At 44.0% G+C, this 17,279-nt stretch overlaps 1 protein-coding gene and 1 long non-coding RNA gene across 3 annotated transcripts in view; one reads left to right on the top strand and one right to left on the bottom strand.

Moving 5' to 3' along the window:
- Positions 1–761: 761 nt before the first annotated feature.
- Positions 762–3,962, top strand: LOC115539834 (uncharacterized). Its single transcript, XR_003976044.1, has 5 exons — positions 762–1,133; positions 1,617–1,774; positions 2,207–2,518; positions 3,220–3,397; positions 3,760–3,962. It is a non-coding gene; the product is annotated as an uncharacterized LOC115539834 (long non-coding RNA).
- Positions 3,963–12,245: 8,283 nt separating this feature from the next.
- LOC115540416 (beta-2-glycoprotein 1) overlaps positions 12,246–17,279 on the bottom strand; it is a 76,807-nt gene continuing 71,773 nt past the window's right edge. For both annotated transcript variants that reach the window (XM_030351683.1, XM_030351684.1), the window contains 2 exons: positions 13,129–13,326; positions 12,246–12,531 (listed from right to left, as the gene is read on the bottom strand). In XM_030351683.1, the coding sequence (XP_030207543.1) occupies positions 12,470–12,531; positions 13,129–13,326 (260 nt within the window). In that variant the 3' untranslated portion in view covers positions 12,246–12,469. The remainder of the gene's footprint in view (positions 12,532–13,128; positions 13,327–17,279) is intronic.

The raw sequence follows: 17,279 nt of genomic DNA, 5'->3' as shown, positions 1-17,279 counted from the left end.
ACACTTGCGTTACAGTCCTGGAGCTCTATATCTAAATAATATCATAATACATAGATATCTATATCATATAACATATTGTGTGCGTCTCCAGACGATATTATGAATCACAAACGACTTTGTCGGGTTCTGCGACGTCTCTGGTTCTTCCACTTTCACATCAACCTGAAGTCGACTGAACCGCGCGCTGCCTGCTGCCGGCTGCCTTTTCGTAGTTCATGTACTTCAGCGAGTCAAACCAAAGTTCCTTTCCCCCAATTCCTTCTCAACCATGGCTCAGATAACCCCCACGACAGTCTCGTTGTGGAAATACAAGACACGTCAAAGAACCGACAAGAAACACTTGCGTTACAGTGTGTGTATTCACATTGATGGACGTTGAAGAACCAGGAACGTCGGAGAACCCAACGCGGTCGTTTGAGATTCATAATATCGGCTCACACAGCTTTTGGCCGTGATAATATATATTATATGATATAGATATCTGTGTAGGCTATATGATAATATTTAGATATAGAGCTCCAGGACTCCCGTGTGTTCTAGAATATTTACAGAACACGGCTAAAGGCTGTGTGCGCCTCGCCATTGCGATACATCCACTGTAAACAGAGCGCATGGTGGCTGCAAGCTCCTCAGGGCCACACCCCCATCCTCCTCCTTGACACGCCCACCGAAACAGCGCATTTGGGGGAAGCTCAATGTGCGACTGGCTCGGAGTGGCTGTAACTGCACCACGGCTGAATTTAGGGAACGTCTTTGAATACTGTGTTAGTTGCCCACTAATACCTATATTAAAGAATACATAAAATAGCATGTCATGGGACCTTTAACACGCGTTTACTCAAATTTCCTTATAAGTGGAGTGACAAAAAAAAATCGGCCTCACATCATACCACTTGCCTATTCCAGTAGGAAAACGATAGGTGGCAACTCCCATGAAAATTGGTGCCTAATATGTTTCCTTCCATTTCTCATAGGGGACCTTATACCAGAGGGTGAGCTGGCTTGGCAAGTGATACTAGACCTGAAGGAAATCGTAGAGTTGGTTGTGGCACCTGTTCACACGCACGAGACCATTGCGTACCTTGATGTCAAAGTGTCTGAGCACAGACACAGGTTGCTTGAGCTTATCCCAGGTGTGACGCTGAAACCTAAACACCCTTATATCGAGCATTACTCACACTTGATCAGGTGCTTTGGGCCTCTTGTGGGTGTATGGACTATAAGGTTTGAGGCCAAACACAGTTTTTTTAAACAAGTAGCTCGACACACAAATAATTTCAGGAATATTGCACTTACTCTGGCAAGCAAACACCAGCAATTGATCAGTTATCACTTGCATTCATCCAGTCTCAGTGCATCAAATGTGGAAGTTACAAATGTCTTCATAGTCCCAGTTGATGTTTTGAATGAGGAGGTTGTATTGGCTCTCAGACTGAAGTATCCAGACATCAGTCAAGTGAATCTCAAAAAGAATGTCACCACTAAAGGGATCAACTACAGAAATGGGATGTTTTTGGCATGTGGGTCAACGGCTGGAATGCCTGAATTTGCAGAGATCATACAAATATGTATAGTGAGAGATGAGTTGAGCTTCATAGTTCGTTTATACTTGCTAGGTATCAGCACCATTTTGGGGCGTTCCAGTTAACATTGTCACCAGGAAGAGAGGTTGCCCTTGTTCAGCTTGAGGAGCTGACGGATTACTGTCCACTTGTGGCCTACACAGTCGGATCCAGACGTATGGGGACCCTGAAGAGACACATCGTCATTACAGGTTTGATTTTGATAATTTACAGTGCCGTGTAAAAATCTTCAGTAACAAATTTGGTTTTAGTCTACCACATAAACTTTGTGGGTACCTCTCTGTACTCATGTCTGCTCTCTACTGACCTTCTCACTCTCCTAGTCTCCACTCTCTACTGACCTTCTCACTCTCCCAGTCTCCACTCTCTACTGACCTTCTCACTCTCCTAGTCCACTCTCTACTGACCTTCTCACTCTCTTAGTCTCCAATCTCTACTGACCCTCTCACTTCCTAGTCTCTCCTAGTCTCCTCTTTACTAACTTCCTTTGTTACCTTCCTCGCTGTCCTAGCCTCATCACATCTAGGCAATGACTGTCCTGACCATGTATTCTGCCTGAGTGATTGAATATTTGAATAACAAGACTAATACCTATCTACTCTGTATTTCTGTATCCACCTTAGATTAGCAAAGCAGGATGGCAGCACGAGTAACCTTCAGAGTCCTCTTTGGAGGTGAAGAGGATGCAAGAAAACTCTCCATTGAATCCGGAATACCAAGAACTGTGGAGGACTTGGCTCTTAAAATCAAGACTTTCTTTGAAGTGACTGCGAAGTTCAGACTTCAGTACAAAGACAAAGACATGGATAATCAGTTCATGAATTTCTTGTCAACATCAGAACTTGAAGATAAAGGGACGTTGAAAGTGGTGTACATGCTTTGTGAGACAACCAGGTCCGCTCCACTCACGGAAGATGCCTGCTGCACAATCCCAGGTACTCCTTCCAAAGCCAGCTCTTCATCACAAGAACCAAGTGATTCAGACTCCCACTACAGCAATGATACCATCGTCTTGTCATCGCCTGAGACCCGGTCCTGCCCCTGGCCTAGACCCTTTGTCGTGCCCCGCTTCTCATCCTGTGCTGAGATTATGCTCCAGAAAGGAAATGATGAGTTCAAGGCACAGGGAACTGTTCTGTGTCCTACGCCAAAAGTACACTCAGATATCCTTGAAGGCCTAGCTGAGGAAATAATATAGTACACAGCTTACCCAAGGGATGAGCAATTAGAGGAAGTTGCAAAGGCTCTGATACAGTCACATCCATGTTTACTGGAAAAAGTAACACGAACTGGATACTGTGGCTGGAAGCATTACCTGAAGATAAAAATGATGAACTTCCGCACCAAGCTTAGTTTTGTGTTTTATTTAATGGGTTCTTTTTTTGTTGCTGTCCTAAGTACCAAGGCTTATGCTTTATATTTGTGCCAGCAGAGGGTGGAGCAAGATAGTAAATGCCAGTCCGACAGATTAGAAGTCTTGCATTTAAGGTCTTGTGCCACTTTGCACCAGCATAAATGTATGAAAGACATGGCGCTAAGGACAAAACTAAAATGGAGCCCATTGTGTTTAAATTGTGAAGCAATTTTTGATCGTCAGTGAAAGGTGCTGAAAAAATATCATTGTTCTTCTCCTCAGCCGAGCTGGACACCCCGAGGTTGCCATCAACTCTCTGAAAAACAAGCAAAGTGGCCAGCAGTCTCCAGCAGCCAACATCAAGAAGCCCAGGAAGGGAGATGTACATTTCTGTCCGAACATCCCTAGTGGTGAAACAAAACACAGTTAGGAGATGGAAAGGGTGGCTCTACTGATGGAGGTATACTGTGCAATACATATCTTACCTATCCATGATTACACCATGTTCACGGCATGGCCAGTATAAGAGCTTTTCACCCGTCATGTTTTTAGCACTATACTTCCTGTCCAGCTCAGCTCAAGCAGCCCAACAGTTCATTTTGCACAGCACTGGACACTTAAGCTGTTTTGTGGTTACTTTGCACAGTTCATTTTTCTTTATCTATTACGCTCAGTTTGGAAAATATTCTTATTCCCTAATCATATTGTTAATATTTCTGTTTCCAAATTGTATCGTGTACCATTGCTGAGAGTTTCTCATCATATCTCGTTATACAAGTATCTTTACTGTATAATGACAATGACGTTTCATTCCATTTCAAGTAAAAAATAAGAAAAGGGATGAGGCCCTCATCAAGGAAAAGATGCAGCGTACATTCTCCCTCAGGAGACAGGAGGTTCTCCAGGAGCCAAAGATTCCAGAGTTTTTCAATAAATGGCCAGCACTCTTTGACGTCATTGAGGCAAGTGTGAATCTGAAGTTTAGTAACTTGTGTATTCAATGTCACACATTGTCACATATGTGGTAATTGGTCTGCACTTCAATAGCGCTTTTGTGCACCCAACAGGGCTCGACAGTGCGACTGTTTTGCTCGCATTTGCGAGTTGATAATTTCCAGTGCGAATTGCAAATTACATTCAGTCGCATCAGTGCGACTCCAACAGAAACTGTAGTACATGCAGTCCTTCCGTGACATAAATAATCTATTTTCTCACACACATTTGCATTGTTTGTCTTTCCTGATTTTTGTTAAGGCAAAGAGCCAGTTATAACATTAAAAATTAGCAGGGTTAGGATTAGGCTAAAGTACTTTCATTGTTTCAAAATGACATCTTTACCAAAATTGCTGAATTTTCATTGTGCTGCTAAAAAATGTTGTGTGCTACTACATTTTTCAGCATGGTAGCACAAGTGCTACTTGGAAAAAAGCTTAGCGTCGAGCCCAACCCAAACCTAAGTGCTTTACAATGGCTTTCTCTCATTCACCCAGTTAACAATTCAATGGCGGCAGCCAGCTGCTGTGCAGTGCTCTAGCCTTGCTCAAGGACACTTTGACATGTGGACAGTCAAAGCCGGGATTTGAACCACTGACCTTCGGTCTATGATTGACCCCTTTACCAACTGAGCAACAGCTGCCCCTGTTTAAGTCTATGTCCTGTCTCTGTTGTCTTTTACAGATCAACTTGGAGTTTATGCGGCTGACAACTGTACCACTGACCTCAACATTTTTGAGGGAACTGGACCGCCTGACCGGCGACCTGATCAGGGTTTTCAACACTAAAGGGGGAGCTGCAGGGGAAAAAATCGGAGCCATGATGGCAAAGATTGAGAATGTAAGTATTTTTTTGGTCTAACCCAGGGGTGTCAACCTCATACGCCATGGGCCAAAATTATAAAATGTGTACAAGTCAAGGGCCGGACTGGTTGTTTATTGAGAACTTATTGAAATTACATTTTGCTTTAATGGAGTGTAGTGAAACCAGTTGAGTTCAGGATGGTCAAGGAGGGAAATGTTAGTGGCTTGACATGCGTGTTAGTGTGTATCTGACACTGACCAGCATGGAATCATGCAATGTTTGTTTCAGAATCAAGACATCAACGTGAGGCGTGATTGCGTTTTGAGATGTCTCAGCATCTACCTCTGTGAAGACCTGGACACATTGGTCAAAGAATACGTGGTAAGTATGTCATCTTTCTGTCCTTTGTGCCAGATGTAATTAATTTCCCTCTAGGTGCACCTGATAACATGTGGTGTTCATGAGAATGGGATGGGCATTAGGTCACATTGACCTTGACCACCAGTAGTTCGTCATTGGGTCCAATGGGTTGTTTGTTTTGAGTAAGAAATTCCCTCAAGGCAATGGTGGTAGTGCTGTCACTTGTAGGAAGTAAATCCAAATGGTCCGGAGGGGCCTGAGGTGAAGGGACGGGTCCTGGCACCTAAGCGTCTCCAATCTGCCAGCAACAATTCTGCCCCAAACAAGAAGGTGAGTACACAGAAACTTGATAGTTCTCATAAAACAGCAGTTATGTAATTGACACCCGTTTTGGAAATGTTATTTAGTAAGAAATGCCTTTCAAATTATGTTAGTTCGGTTTTAATTCTTGATTCTGATCAGCTTGATTCGCGTGTGTGTGTGTGTGTGTGTGTGGGGGGGGGGGGGGTCAACAGGATGCATGTTGTGGACTCTCAGCTTATGAGCTCCAACGCCTGAAGAACATCGGGGAGAGGGAAGCCTTCTTGTCGTCCTTGATGTTATTGCAAGTAGGTGGACATGTTGACTGGAACTCTAACCAACACAAGATTGATCGACTTGTCTCTCTCTCCCCTCCCCCCCCCCTCTCTTTATCCTACCACACTTTGTCTGTCTCCCCCTACTCTCTCTTTTCTGTCTCCCTCCCCCTTTCTGTGTCTGACTATCTCCCTCTTCTCTCTGTCTCTCCGTCCTTCCTTTTCTCTCTTCCCCTAGGTCTTCTCCCTCTCGGTGTGTCTCTCTCTGTCTCCCACACACTTCACACATATAGCTTTATTGTGTGTTACCTCCTATCACAGTGTAACTTCACACATACATAAAGCATGGGATTTTAAAAAGGTGTAAAAGTAGGGCGAAATTGTTACTTCTCTATTTTTTCTACAATGAGGTTTACAAAGATAATGCAATTCCTGTCTTCATCCTTTACCATACCTTGTATTGTATTTAGGGCTGATATCTGTGGAGAGAAATAATGGGATAATTATTGTTTTTTCTGTCAAAAGGCAGCTGAGGATCTGAGGCAGACTATAAAGCCAAAGCCGGATGTGAAGAGGTAAGTCATAAAACAGTGTAGTAGTAAGGATACTTTGTTTTGTTTTGGCTGTTGGGGCTGATTCTATTTAGTAGAATGGGGCATTTGCAAGGGTTGATGGGTTAGGGAAGAGAAGGTCAGGATAGGAAGAGATTAGTTCCTTCTATTTGCTAACAGGAAACAGAAGGAGGTTAGGAGAGAGGGAGGACGGCATGAGAGAGGGTTGGATAGGAGGGAGGAGTAAACCTTACCCTATGAGAGGAGATTAGGAGAGATGGTGGAGGGTAGGAGTGAGGGAGCAGTAGGTTTGCCTTTTTCCAACTGTCCTTTCACCCTACTTTGGCTCTTTTAGGTATTGGTTACTTATGAGAATATTTTCATAAACCTCACAGATTTTTTACATTTTTAAGGGATGTTTTGTTGACTCCATTTTTATTCTGGCAGGTCAAATGCTTCGTTGGATAAAGTGCAGTCTCTTCTGTCTTCCCGGAAATCCTTGCGTCTTAAGGAAGCACAAATCCTTAGCCTCAGAGTAGGACGAGCCTATGAACATGTAAGTTAGTCTCTTATGTTTCATGTGCACCATTAAATATTCACTAAATTAAAGGATTACCGTAAGAGTATTCATTTTAAGCAATGAGACACGACATGCCATTCTTTACGGCACAGAGTTACCACAAACACGGTAAGGAATGGCATCTAGATTCTTTGACACAACCCTCATTGTGATCAACAATGCTCAAACACCACTTTTTTTTTTAATCATATTTAAATAGTTGATGATCATTGAATGTACAACTCCATTTATACATAACGTGACTTTTTGTTTTGTTTTCCAGGCCTTTAGGGAGTCAAAGATCTTGAGGTCATTGTAACCTTGAACTCCATCCCATTCTCATGAACGCTATATCTACAGTGCCTTTTTCAAATTAACACGCACTTGGCCTCAATGATGAGCTGCTTAGAATTTGGTGGTCAAAGGTGAGGGTGACACAGCTCATTGTTCTCTGTTCCCTCCATCTTTCAGGACATCGAATGCAGTGAGGCCGAGGCAGATGTCGCAGGGACAACCATGGCAATCTACACCGTTCAAGCTGAGGGTGATGATCATGATGGTCCTGGTGGACTCTTTGCAGATGTCGGTATGGTCCTGGAAGGGGTCAAACAACCTCAACAACCTCAAAAGTATCAACCATGCATGCGTAATGCTTTATGGGTTGATCTATGCTCTTAATTTAAGCTATCCAAAAAACTTGAAGTATACATTCGAAGCTTACCAGAAGATCCTGATGGACCTGGAATCGTCCAAGCCTTCCCCCAAAGTACGAGCACTGAAACTCAAATTGCTCAGGTGACTCTTTTTTTGGGGTGGGGTGGTGATGGGAGGAGGAAGTACAGGAAGAAACCGCCCATACATGCTGATAACCATGTGTTTTATAGTGTTCCAGTACGTTCACAACCTTGAAGATTCACACATCGAACACACAGAAAGCTAGAAACGGAAGGTGCTCAGTTAACTATGTTCTACTACTATATGTTTAATGTTGTTGAGCCTGTAGAGTTTGTTCTGTCCTTTCAATATATCCCATTACTGCGATCGTTCCAGCAGATACAGATGTAAGGAATGTTGTTGAGCCTGTAGTTTGTTTGTTTGTCTTAGATCTAGAAAAAAGAGCAGGTCCTTTACTGCCATTGTTGGAGCAGATACTAACTTGCCTCTGTTCTATTGAAATTACAAAACATGTTTCATGTTCCATCAATAGCAGTAGATGACTTGGTTGAAGAGCTACACTACCTGCTGAGTACAGTGTCTGTGTGAAGAGAAGCGTTAATAAATTAGTTGAATCAACAAGGTGGTCTGATTGTATGCATCATTGAGATATTGTTGAATTTCAAACAAATACACAATCATCTTGAATAGGTAACCTAATAGAAAAAATGCATTGAATATGAATCATAAAAAGAATGCATTATGATTAAATTTAAGCTTAATTGTTATGTATTTCAAAAACATACACATTAATCATCTTGAATAGGTAACCTAATAGAAAAATATTAATGGATATTAATCATAAAAATTAAAAATACATAAATCGAATGCATTTTGATTGAATTTAAGCTTAATTGTTATGTATCTTAAACACATACACTTTATTCATCTTGAATAGGTAACCTAATTACTATGTAATTCAAACAAATGTACTTAATGAATTCTAAATGTATAACCTGAATAATATGCATTTAAATTCAATAAATTATATTAATACTGAATACATAAACCTGAGGAATATGCATTTCAAATGAATAGGCTTTATTACACTGATGCATATGGATCATGTAAAGTTTATTAGGTAGTTTTATGTTCAAAATATTAAAAAAATCAAATGGAACCTTGTTATTAATTAAATTACATAAATCTTAAAAGTTAGGGTTAAATATTTCTGTGAGTGCATTGTGCAGGCAATAAAACCGCTGCACCCAATGCTGAGCGTCCGAGTCCATGCTTGAAGGAAACAAAACACAACGCAGGTTACACATGCATATAACACACTCACTCTATAGATTATGGTGATGCTACCATTATGTCTGTCTCAACCATCCCTGAGGCCTGTTTCAGGTAGCTGGTTTAACATACTCTTGAGTTTAATCCTGCGCTCTGAGTTGGTTGACTCAGAGTTCAGGGTTGAAAAGCAACTCTGGGTTTTCGGTTTCAGAACAGGTGATCAGCGTTGGGTTAATCAACTCTGAGTATGTTCACTCGGGGTTGAGGGCGTGCCTGTTGACTATGAAGAGCCATCATCAATGGATCTCTGATAACATGATCAAACATGGACCAAAAGCGTAGATCCACTTACTTTTCCCCCACGGAATTGGAAATTCTAATGAACGTGTATGCCGAGCAGTTACCCATTTTAACAAAAAAAAGCAATGGCAGCGAGAGCGCGAGAGAGAGCTTGGCAGGAAATAGCTGAACATGTCAATGCGGGAGTCAAATAAATTAGTAAAATAAAATAAGAGGAAAGTTTAATATCTTCCACTTATTCAATATGTAAATTGTGTGTGTGTGTGTGTGTGTGTGTGTGTGTGTGTGTCAATTTACGCAACCCCGAGTTGCCCCACGAGGACTTGGCAGCAAATGAAGTACAAAAATATAGTTTAAACAGGTAAACTATTGTTTAATTGAAATCAAATCAATTGTGCTGTTTTGCCTGCTCTACCTAATTTAACAGCTATGTTCAACATGTATTATATATTTGTATACTATATTTAAGCAGTAAATGTAAGAAGTAGGCCTACATTTCCCAGCCACCCCAACACTGCCAATATTTAATAGGATTTAGATATATTAGAAGGCTACACCTAGGCAAAATGCATTATAAATATATATGTGTCTTCAAAATAGCGCTTACTGAATATTAGGGTAACATTTTCCTCCATGTTAGCAAATCGAACAAATGCAGAGGCCCGGCAGACTGGAGGGGGTCCACCATCTGCAGCCCTCACAGAGGCTGAGGAGATGGCCCTCAGCCACAGTATGCGTCCTGTGGCTGAGGGCATCCCTGGGGGGAGCTCCTCTGATCCCCCCAGCCCCCACCCCCCAGGGTAGAAGTGCCTTTACAGTATAAGAGGTTGGTTATTCAAAATAATTAAATATGTACACGCAACCCAGCGCGTTGCAAATTAGATGGGGCAATATTCTGGCTCAAGTAATAATTGCACTGTCTAATCATCTTCTTCCAGTTACTGATGGCGTCATCGCCCTACTTGAGCCAGATGCCCTCACCAACCTCCATGCAATTCTAACAATTCAAAAGATGCAAAAGGATGCTTTGGAGATCCAAATTTTGGAACATAAGTTATAGGTGGGTGAGGTGCAAACTGGGATAGGCTACTGTTCCCTGCTCTAAAAACATACCCAATATAAATGACTTTTTTTTTTTTGTGCTTTCAGGAAATAAAAAAATCCTCATAATAAGTAGATTGTCTTTATTAGAACACGGGCTGGGGTGGGAAAAGTTATTTTGTTGAACAGTTTACTCAAAGGGTTTTACTTCAGTGAACAATGCAGACGATTATGCTGAGCATGTGCATGTAGAGAAGAACAGCATCTGGTTAAAAGCAGTACCAGGGTCTTTTCTGCCTTGCATTCTTAAAATGAGTTTCTTGACTTGCAGCAGTTATAGGTCCGTGGTTAGTCAGCTACTCTGATCATGGGAAAGCCACAACGTTGAAGTGACTGTAGTACAGAGCGGGTGGGATGCACGGGGCGGATCATTCTGCACATGCGTTAATTGCGATAAAAAAATAAAAAAATAAACTTAAAGCATGCCCCCGGTGCGTTTGACAGTTAACATGGGGGCTGAGAAGGTGGTCTAAATAAATGACAGATTGCGCTGAAAAACGATAGCGCTCGTGAAGAAAATTATCAGGAAAATAAAGTAGGCCTATATCCAACCGGGGTCTTAATAATCGTTCCTCACGGAGATTCCTTCTGAGGATCGCAGCCTCTACGTCCACAGGCTCTCGTAGAAAAGGACATGCCATTTCTAACACTTCCTTCTGTCGGAGAGCTGCCTTTGTGGTAGAATTTAATGAGTATATTCTATGGTAGACCATGATTATTATTATGGTTTATATATGTTAATGGTAGAAGACACATGATACTGGAGTCTGGGTTCAGAACAGATGGTGCACAGGAATGTCTAGGGAACTGGGGGAAGCTAAGATGGCCTCAGCCTTTTCAGCTTTGGGTCAAGCTAAAGTTGACCTCAGCCCTTTCAGCTTTGGGTCATCTTGGTTAATGAGGTTGATCCATGCAGACCTCAGAACTGGGCAGTTGATAACATGCTGGGACGAAGATTGACGGGCGGAAACCCCGTTGTGACTCCATTGTAAACAAAGAAATTATTGTATGTATGCATGTATAAGAGAGAGGCTGCAGCCAAGGTTCGGGCAGTGACTCTTAAGACCTACTCGGCTGTTATCGTTCTTGTTTTTCTGCACGATAAAGTCCTTTGTCAATTCTTGCTCCGGACCCCTCGTTTTATTTTACTCTCTCTCTCTCTCTTGAATTAGTCTAAGTGTTTATATCTCGATTAATCTACTACACCTTCAGCCTTATAGACAACAAACTCAGAGTAGGTCTAACCACCTCCCGAGCGGGTTAGGTCCACGGCGTATGTTGCCGCAGCAACTAACTCTCGGTTGCGCTGAACCTGCTACCTGAAACGGAAAACCCAGAGTTTCCACTAACTCAGAGCGAACAAACTCGGGGTTGCCTCAAAACCAGCTACCTGAAACAGGGCTCTGGAAAGAGGAATCCTGCACTCTGCTTTCCTTGGTTTCTTTGAGTTTCGCTTCCCCACAGGATGAGGGCTTTCACAGACTAATGACTTGGAAGCCCTTTGAGACTCTGCTGTGACGAAGGGCTATAAAAATAACTTTGATTTGACTTATGAGGAAACTGTGATTGAGGGCTATACAAATGAAATTTATTTCAAGTACTCGAAATTACAAGTGTGTGGTGAGGATGGATGAGATTTAAACTCAGCACTACAGCAAATAAAAAATGTGTATGAAGAAAAAAGGAAATATATAATATATATGTATGCTATATTAGTATCATAATAGAGGGAAATCGATACCTGAAATGCAGAAAGCAAACAATCTTTAATAGAATGGTGTCGCGTTTTGGAAGAAAGTAGTCCAATCCGGGTCGCTTTTAACTCACTTTATTTGTTAAAGTATTTCGGTATGGTAACTATGAAGCAAAAGGGAGGGAATTGTATCCAACACGCATGGAGAGAAATACTGGGGTTTAGGCCCGAGGCTCCCTGCGGGTCCGCATACGTCTCTCGCCTCCAATCTCACTCCCACGCTGGTTAGTATAAAGTGGGCGTGGCCTATGTGAAGTAGGCGTGGCCTGTGTGGCCCCGCTCTCCTCACCTGTCTAAAGGTGCTGCCATCTGTGGCTGGAGTAGATATTGCAGCTTATGTGTTCGATCCTGCTTCCTAGTGGCTATGTGAGGGTAATGCAGCTTGTGTGTTCGATCCTGCTTCCTAGTGGCTATGTGGGGGTAATGCAGCTTGTGTGTTCGATCCTGCTTCCTAGTGGCTATGTGGGGGTAATGCTGCTGGTTTGTTCGTCCTGCTTCATAGTGGCTATGTGGGGGCAGCTTATGTGCTTAAAATACGTAACAATGGTAACAACAATTTGGATGCCTAAAGACGCTGGCTCTGATGCTTTCAACATTGTGTGATCTCCGACGGCAGGCCATTACCAGTTATGTATTTAAATCTGGTTGGGACTGGAGAGGAAAGAGAGATACAAAAATGGTAAAATTCAGAAATGGAACAGATACATGCAAATTACGGTATATTGTTTTAAAGAATTGAACAATAAACTAATTTGTTTTTCAACTAAACAAAATCAGTCAGGTATAAGCTGCATTTAGCGTGGCCATGTTTTGACATTGTCCCATCGGTCCAATTTGAATCATTGATTCCCGGGTTTCAAGCCATGGGTGAATGTGTTTTTCTATAGACATTTAGTTACTAACATATATTGGAATTAAAGGTAAAAGGGGCATTGAAAAGGTATTGGAGCTTTAAATAATTTAATATTCCCCAAAATTCACAGCAATGTACACAAAATATATAAGATATTCAAGTCGAATTATAGAGGCAAGGGGTAACTTAAAGGATGTGTGTGTATATTATATATGCCCCTACTAAGGATAAATTGTGGCAGAACCATGTTTATGTTGACTCAAGTTTTTCTCAGCATTAATCATCTGACAGTAATAACCCTAACCCTACAAATAAAGATTGCAAGCAAGCGATTGCACATTGTTTCACTCACTGTATTTTTTCCTACCCATTAGCACTCATGAAGCAAACCTCACCTTCAAAGCAGTCTGGGATGCTGAGGGTTCCATTGATGCACTGGCTTGACACAGCATAACCACATCTCCCAGCAGCATTCATGCAGTAGAAAGAAACGTTTTCATTGTGAAACACTTTGTTAGGATTCAGCTCCTTAATCCAGAGTCTTCTTCCGTTATACAATATCCTCCCTCTATCTATGTCCACAGAGCAGGGGGCTGAAAACCAAAAGAGCAGGACAGCGAGTCTTAGAATGGAATAAACAAAAGGGATTGTATGTTATTACAAAACAATACATTTGAGAACTGAGGTAACTAGGACATTTTTACTCGTCCATGTTCATGGACGAGTAAAAATAACCTCATGAGGTTGCACATAGTTGTAACATTATAACGTTACTGTGCACATTACAGTGTTTCCCACATCATGGTGTTGTACTTGTGGTGGTAGCTGAAAAGAGGATTTTGAATGGTTGTTTTTTTGGGGGGGTATAAATAATAATACAAACTTTTAAATAAATAATAAGCAATAAACACTTTGTTTATTGCTTCACTCAGGGACCTACAATTGAAAATAACATTTAGGCCCTGTCCACACGGAAACATTTTTTTGTGGAAAGTTCTCGGTGATCGAAAACATACTTTTTTGAAACCCGGTCCCAGGGTGAAAAAGAGCAAAACGGCCCTATGCGTTTTGGTGTTGGGATTTGTGTGGACGCCTGATATGCAAACAATTATGTTATCGCCCCCCCCCCCCCACCCGCTGAGCAACGTTAGAGTTCCTTAAAAAATATTTGTTTGATTAAATTTGTATTATTTTTTTAGCTTTAAATTGAATTACATTACATTAAAAAACATTTTCTGCTCAATCTACAACGTTTAACAGCTGCTTTCTCCTACTCGACTGTATGTTGGTATACAGTGCGCAGGCTTGATAAGTTTGCTCCGCCTTGTTTTCTTCTTTTTTTGGTGGAGAACCAGCGCCACATAGTGGCCTTGAATATGTACTACAGTGTTTCTAAAGCTAGATGAGTTTTTTGTCAATGTCATTACAGAGTTATTTCTGAAACGCTGCCAAAGAAAACTGAGAGGAAAAGATTGTTCTATGTCGTATAGGCTTTGCCTTTTAAGGCTATCGCTATTGGGTTATCCCTAGGCATGAGCCGTAGCACTGAAAAATGTGTATTCCCGCCCACCATAGCGTGGGCGGCGCCTCAATCACTTCCACAGATATATGCGGGCACCGGCGGACGTTCTGCTTCCATTTTCTTCAGGACGATCCTGTAGCATACTGAAGTAAATAAATAGATATTATGGACTCGAAGACGATCTGCATCTGCAAGACATGTAACACGGGCATGTTACATCTTGCCGTATGGCGGCCGTAAGGTGTGTGAGGGCTGCCTTGGGCATGAACATGCCCTCTTGGCGCTCTCGCCGCTCTGTCTGTGTCGGCATTGTGCGGCGCTGCCGTCGGACGACAGATGGCGCAGAGCCGACACTGCTGCCGCCATTGCTGAATGGGCCGACGACTTTACTGTTCCGCTCGACGATGCCCTCTCCCTCCTTGTGAGCTCACTTGACTCGGAGTCGGCGTGTGACAGCAAGAAACGCCTCTTCTAAAGACAGCTTCTCCCCACACAGTTAACGCCGGAGCCTACCGGCTCAGCCATAACTGTTTCACACGCATCTCTCACTACATATAGGCAGGCCGTCAATAAACCTCGTATTATGATTATTGATTATTGCCACTCGCCGCAGCCCTTCATTACCTTTACAAAGGCAGCCTCGCCCGGCTTACCAGCCCCGCCCGCCTCCATTGCAGGCTGCGGCGAGTGGCCAGCAAAGGCCTCGGGCAGCGGGCTCATGGGGCGATGTCCCGCCCCACAAGCGCCGGCTATTACGGGGCGAGGGAGAAGCGTGTGACAGCGAGAAACACCTCTTTACTAAAGATAGCTGTTTTATCCCCACACAGTTAACGCCGGAGCCTATCGGCCAGGCCATAAGTGTTTTGCACGCATCTCCCACTACATATAGGCAGGCCGTCAATAAACCTTGTATTATTGATCGAGCAAGCCCTGCATTACTTTCCCCTAACCAAATCATGCCTGGCATGACATGTGGCGGGACGGCCGCTATAACGAGCTCTCTGTCTACGAATGACATGCAGCTTGTTCACAGTGTCAGCAGTCTGCTGCCCAGTCACAGTGTTATACCTCCTTGCGTCCCAACGCTCAGGAGAGAGGAACTACACTCTTGTCACAAGCTGAGCAGGCAGGGCATGCCTCTGTTAATGACACACACACCCAGCCCTTTCGGGCAGAGCTCCCCATGGGCTGCGAGGAGGACTACTCCCTTCGTAGCGGCGGCAGGGGCTCAGGCGTGGCTCGTTTCCATGACAGCCGCATGAAAAGAAGAGGCTGCACAGCCATTTTCAGAGCATTACACAGAATGGCTGAACGCATGCACCCTGGCCAAATGGATGGACGGGCTAATCAGCAAGGGTCACACCCTGCAGTTCACCTCCGTTCCGCAACGATTCAACGGGATTGTGGAAACAACGCTGTCATCCAAGGATCAACAGCTGTCACTTTTTAGCTCTAGCAGCTTCTAGCGTAAAAAGTGATTCCCACAGTCCCGAAGGGAAAGGAAATGCAGGGATTCTATTCCCATTATTTCCTGGTACCCAAGAAAACAGGAGGGCTGAGACCGATTCTCGATCTAGCCATATTCAACAAATGCATCGCGGAGAGGCCGTGATCCCCAAACACAGGAAATTCCTGCGTTTCTCATTCCAAGGGTCAGACTACCAGTACAACCGTCTCCCGTTCGGCTATTCTCTAGCCCCACAAACGTTTTCCAAATGCGTGGAGACGGCTCTCCGGCCGCTGCACGCAACAGGAATGAGGGTACTGTTCTACTTGGACGATCTGCTTTTGATGGCTCGCTCCAAGGAGGAGTGGGCCCCGATTTGACCCACTGGGGCGATCCCGGAACTCTCGCGAGAGGGGTGCCGTTGGGCAGAGCAACGTCACACATCTCAGTGTTCACGGATGCTTCTCTGTCGGGCTGAGGAGGAACATGCGAGTTTCACGTATTGGGCGGCGTTTGGCCGCCCCCCGTGACCATGCATATAAAGGCATTCGAACTCCTTACTGTGTTGAAAGTGGTCCAACACCTTGCCCCAATGTTGATCAATCAACACGTAATGATTCGCACGGACAACAAGGCGACAGCAGCATTCATAAATCGCCAAGGGGGCGTGCACTCGGCACAGCTGCTGAGCATAGCGAGACAGCTGTTATGCTGGACGCACACAGACTTGCTCTCCATCAGAGCAGCGTGCATCCCCGGTGTCCTGAACAGAAGGGCCGAAATAATGTCGAGGGGGGGTCCCCAACCAGGAGACAGGACTCTGCACCACGATCTGATCAATCAGACATGGAGCGAGTTTGGGAAGGCAGAGGTCGACCTATTCGCCACGCGGGAGAACACACAGTGCGAGCTGTGGTTCTCTCTTAGCGCGAAGGACAATCCCCCACTCAGGGTGGATGCGTTCGCTCACAGATTCTGATTCGCCAAGTCTTGGACCGAGTCCAAGAGGAGCGGCTGTATATGATTTTCATAGCACCGCAACGCTCGAGTGCACCTTGGTTTCCATGCCTCCAGCGTCTGTTCTCGGGCCGCCGAAGGGACCCCCTTGGCGGCGAGACGCTCTCTCACAGGGGGAGCAATCATAGATTACCCAGAGATCGGCCAGCGCTTGTGGGCCTGGCCGCTGAACGCGAGCGCCTAGAGGGTCTCGGCCTCTCCAAAGGAGGTCGTACGGACCATCCAGGGTGCCCGAGCTGACTCCACCAGAGCATGTTGCTCGGCTATATGGGCTTTCCAGAAATGGTGCACGGAGAGGGGTTGTGATCCCATCTTCTGCCTCTTTCCTCCAGACACTGATGGAAAGAGGGCTGGCTTTTAGCACGGTTAAAACGTCTGCGGCTGCTGTTTCATCATGCCACGAAGGCCTCGGGGATAAAAATGTTTATAGTCAACCATTAATTAAGCACTTCCTAAAAGGTGTTAGGAGAGAGAGACCCGTGACGCTCTCTCTCACTCCACAATGGGATTTAACACTGGTGCTGCGCAAACTGGTTAAAGCCCCCCATTTGAGCCACTTG

Source organism: Gadus morhua, chromosome 3, assembly GCF_902167405.1.
Source record: "Gadus morhua chromosome 3, gadMor3.0, whole genome shotgun sequence".
In the NCBI taxonomy this organism is placed as follows: Eukaryota; Metazoa; Chordata; class Actinopteri; order Gadiformes; family Gadidae; genus Gadus; species Gadus morhua.
Note: the sequence above shows the minus strand (reverse complement) of the source record. Positions and strands in the feature narration are given on the sequence as shown.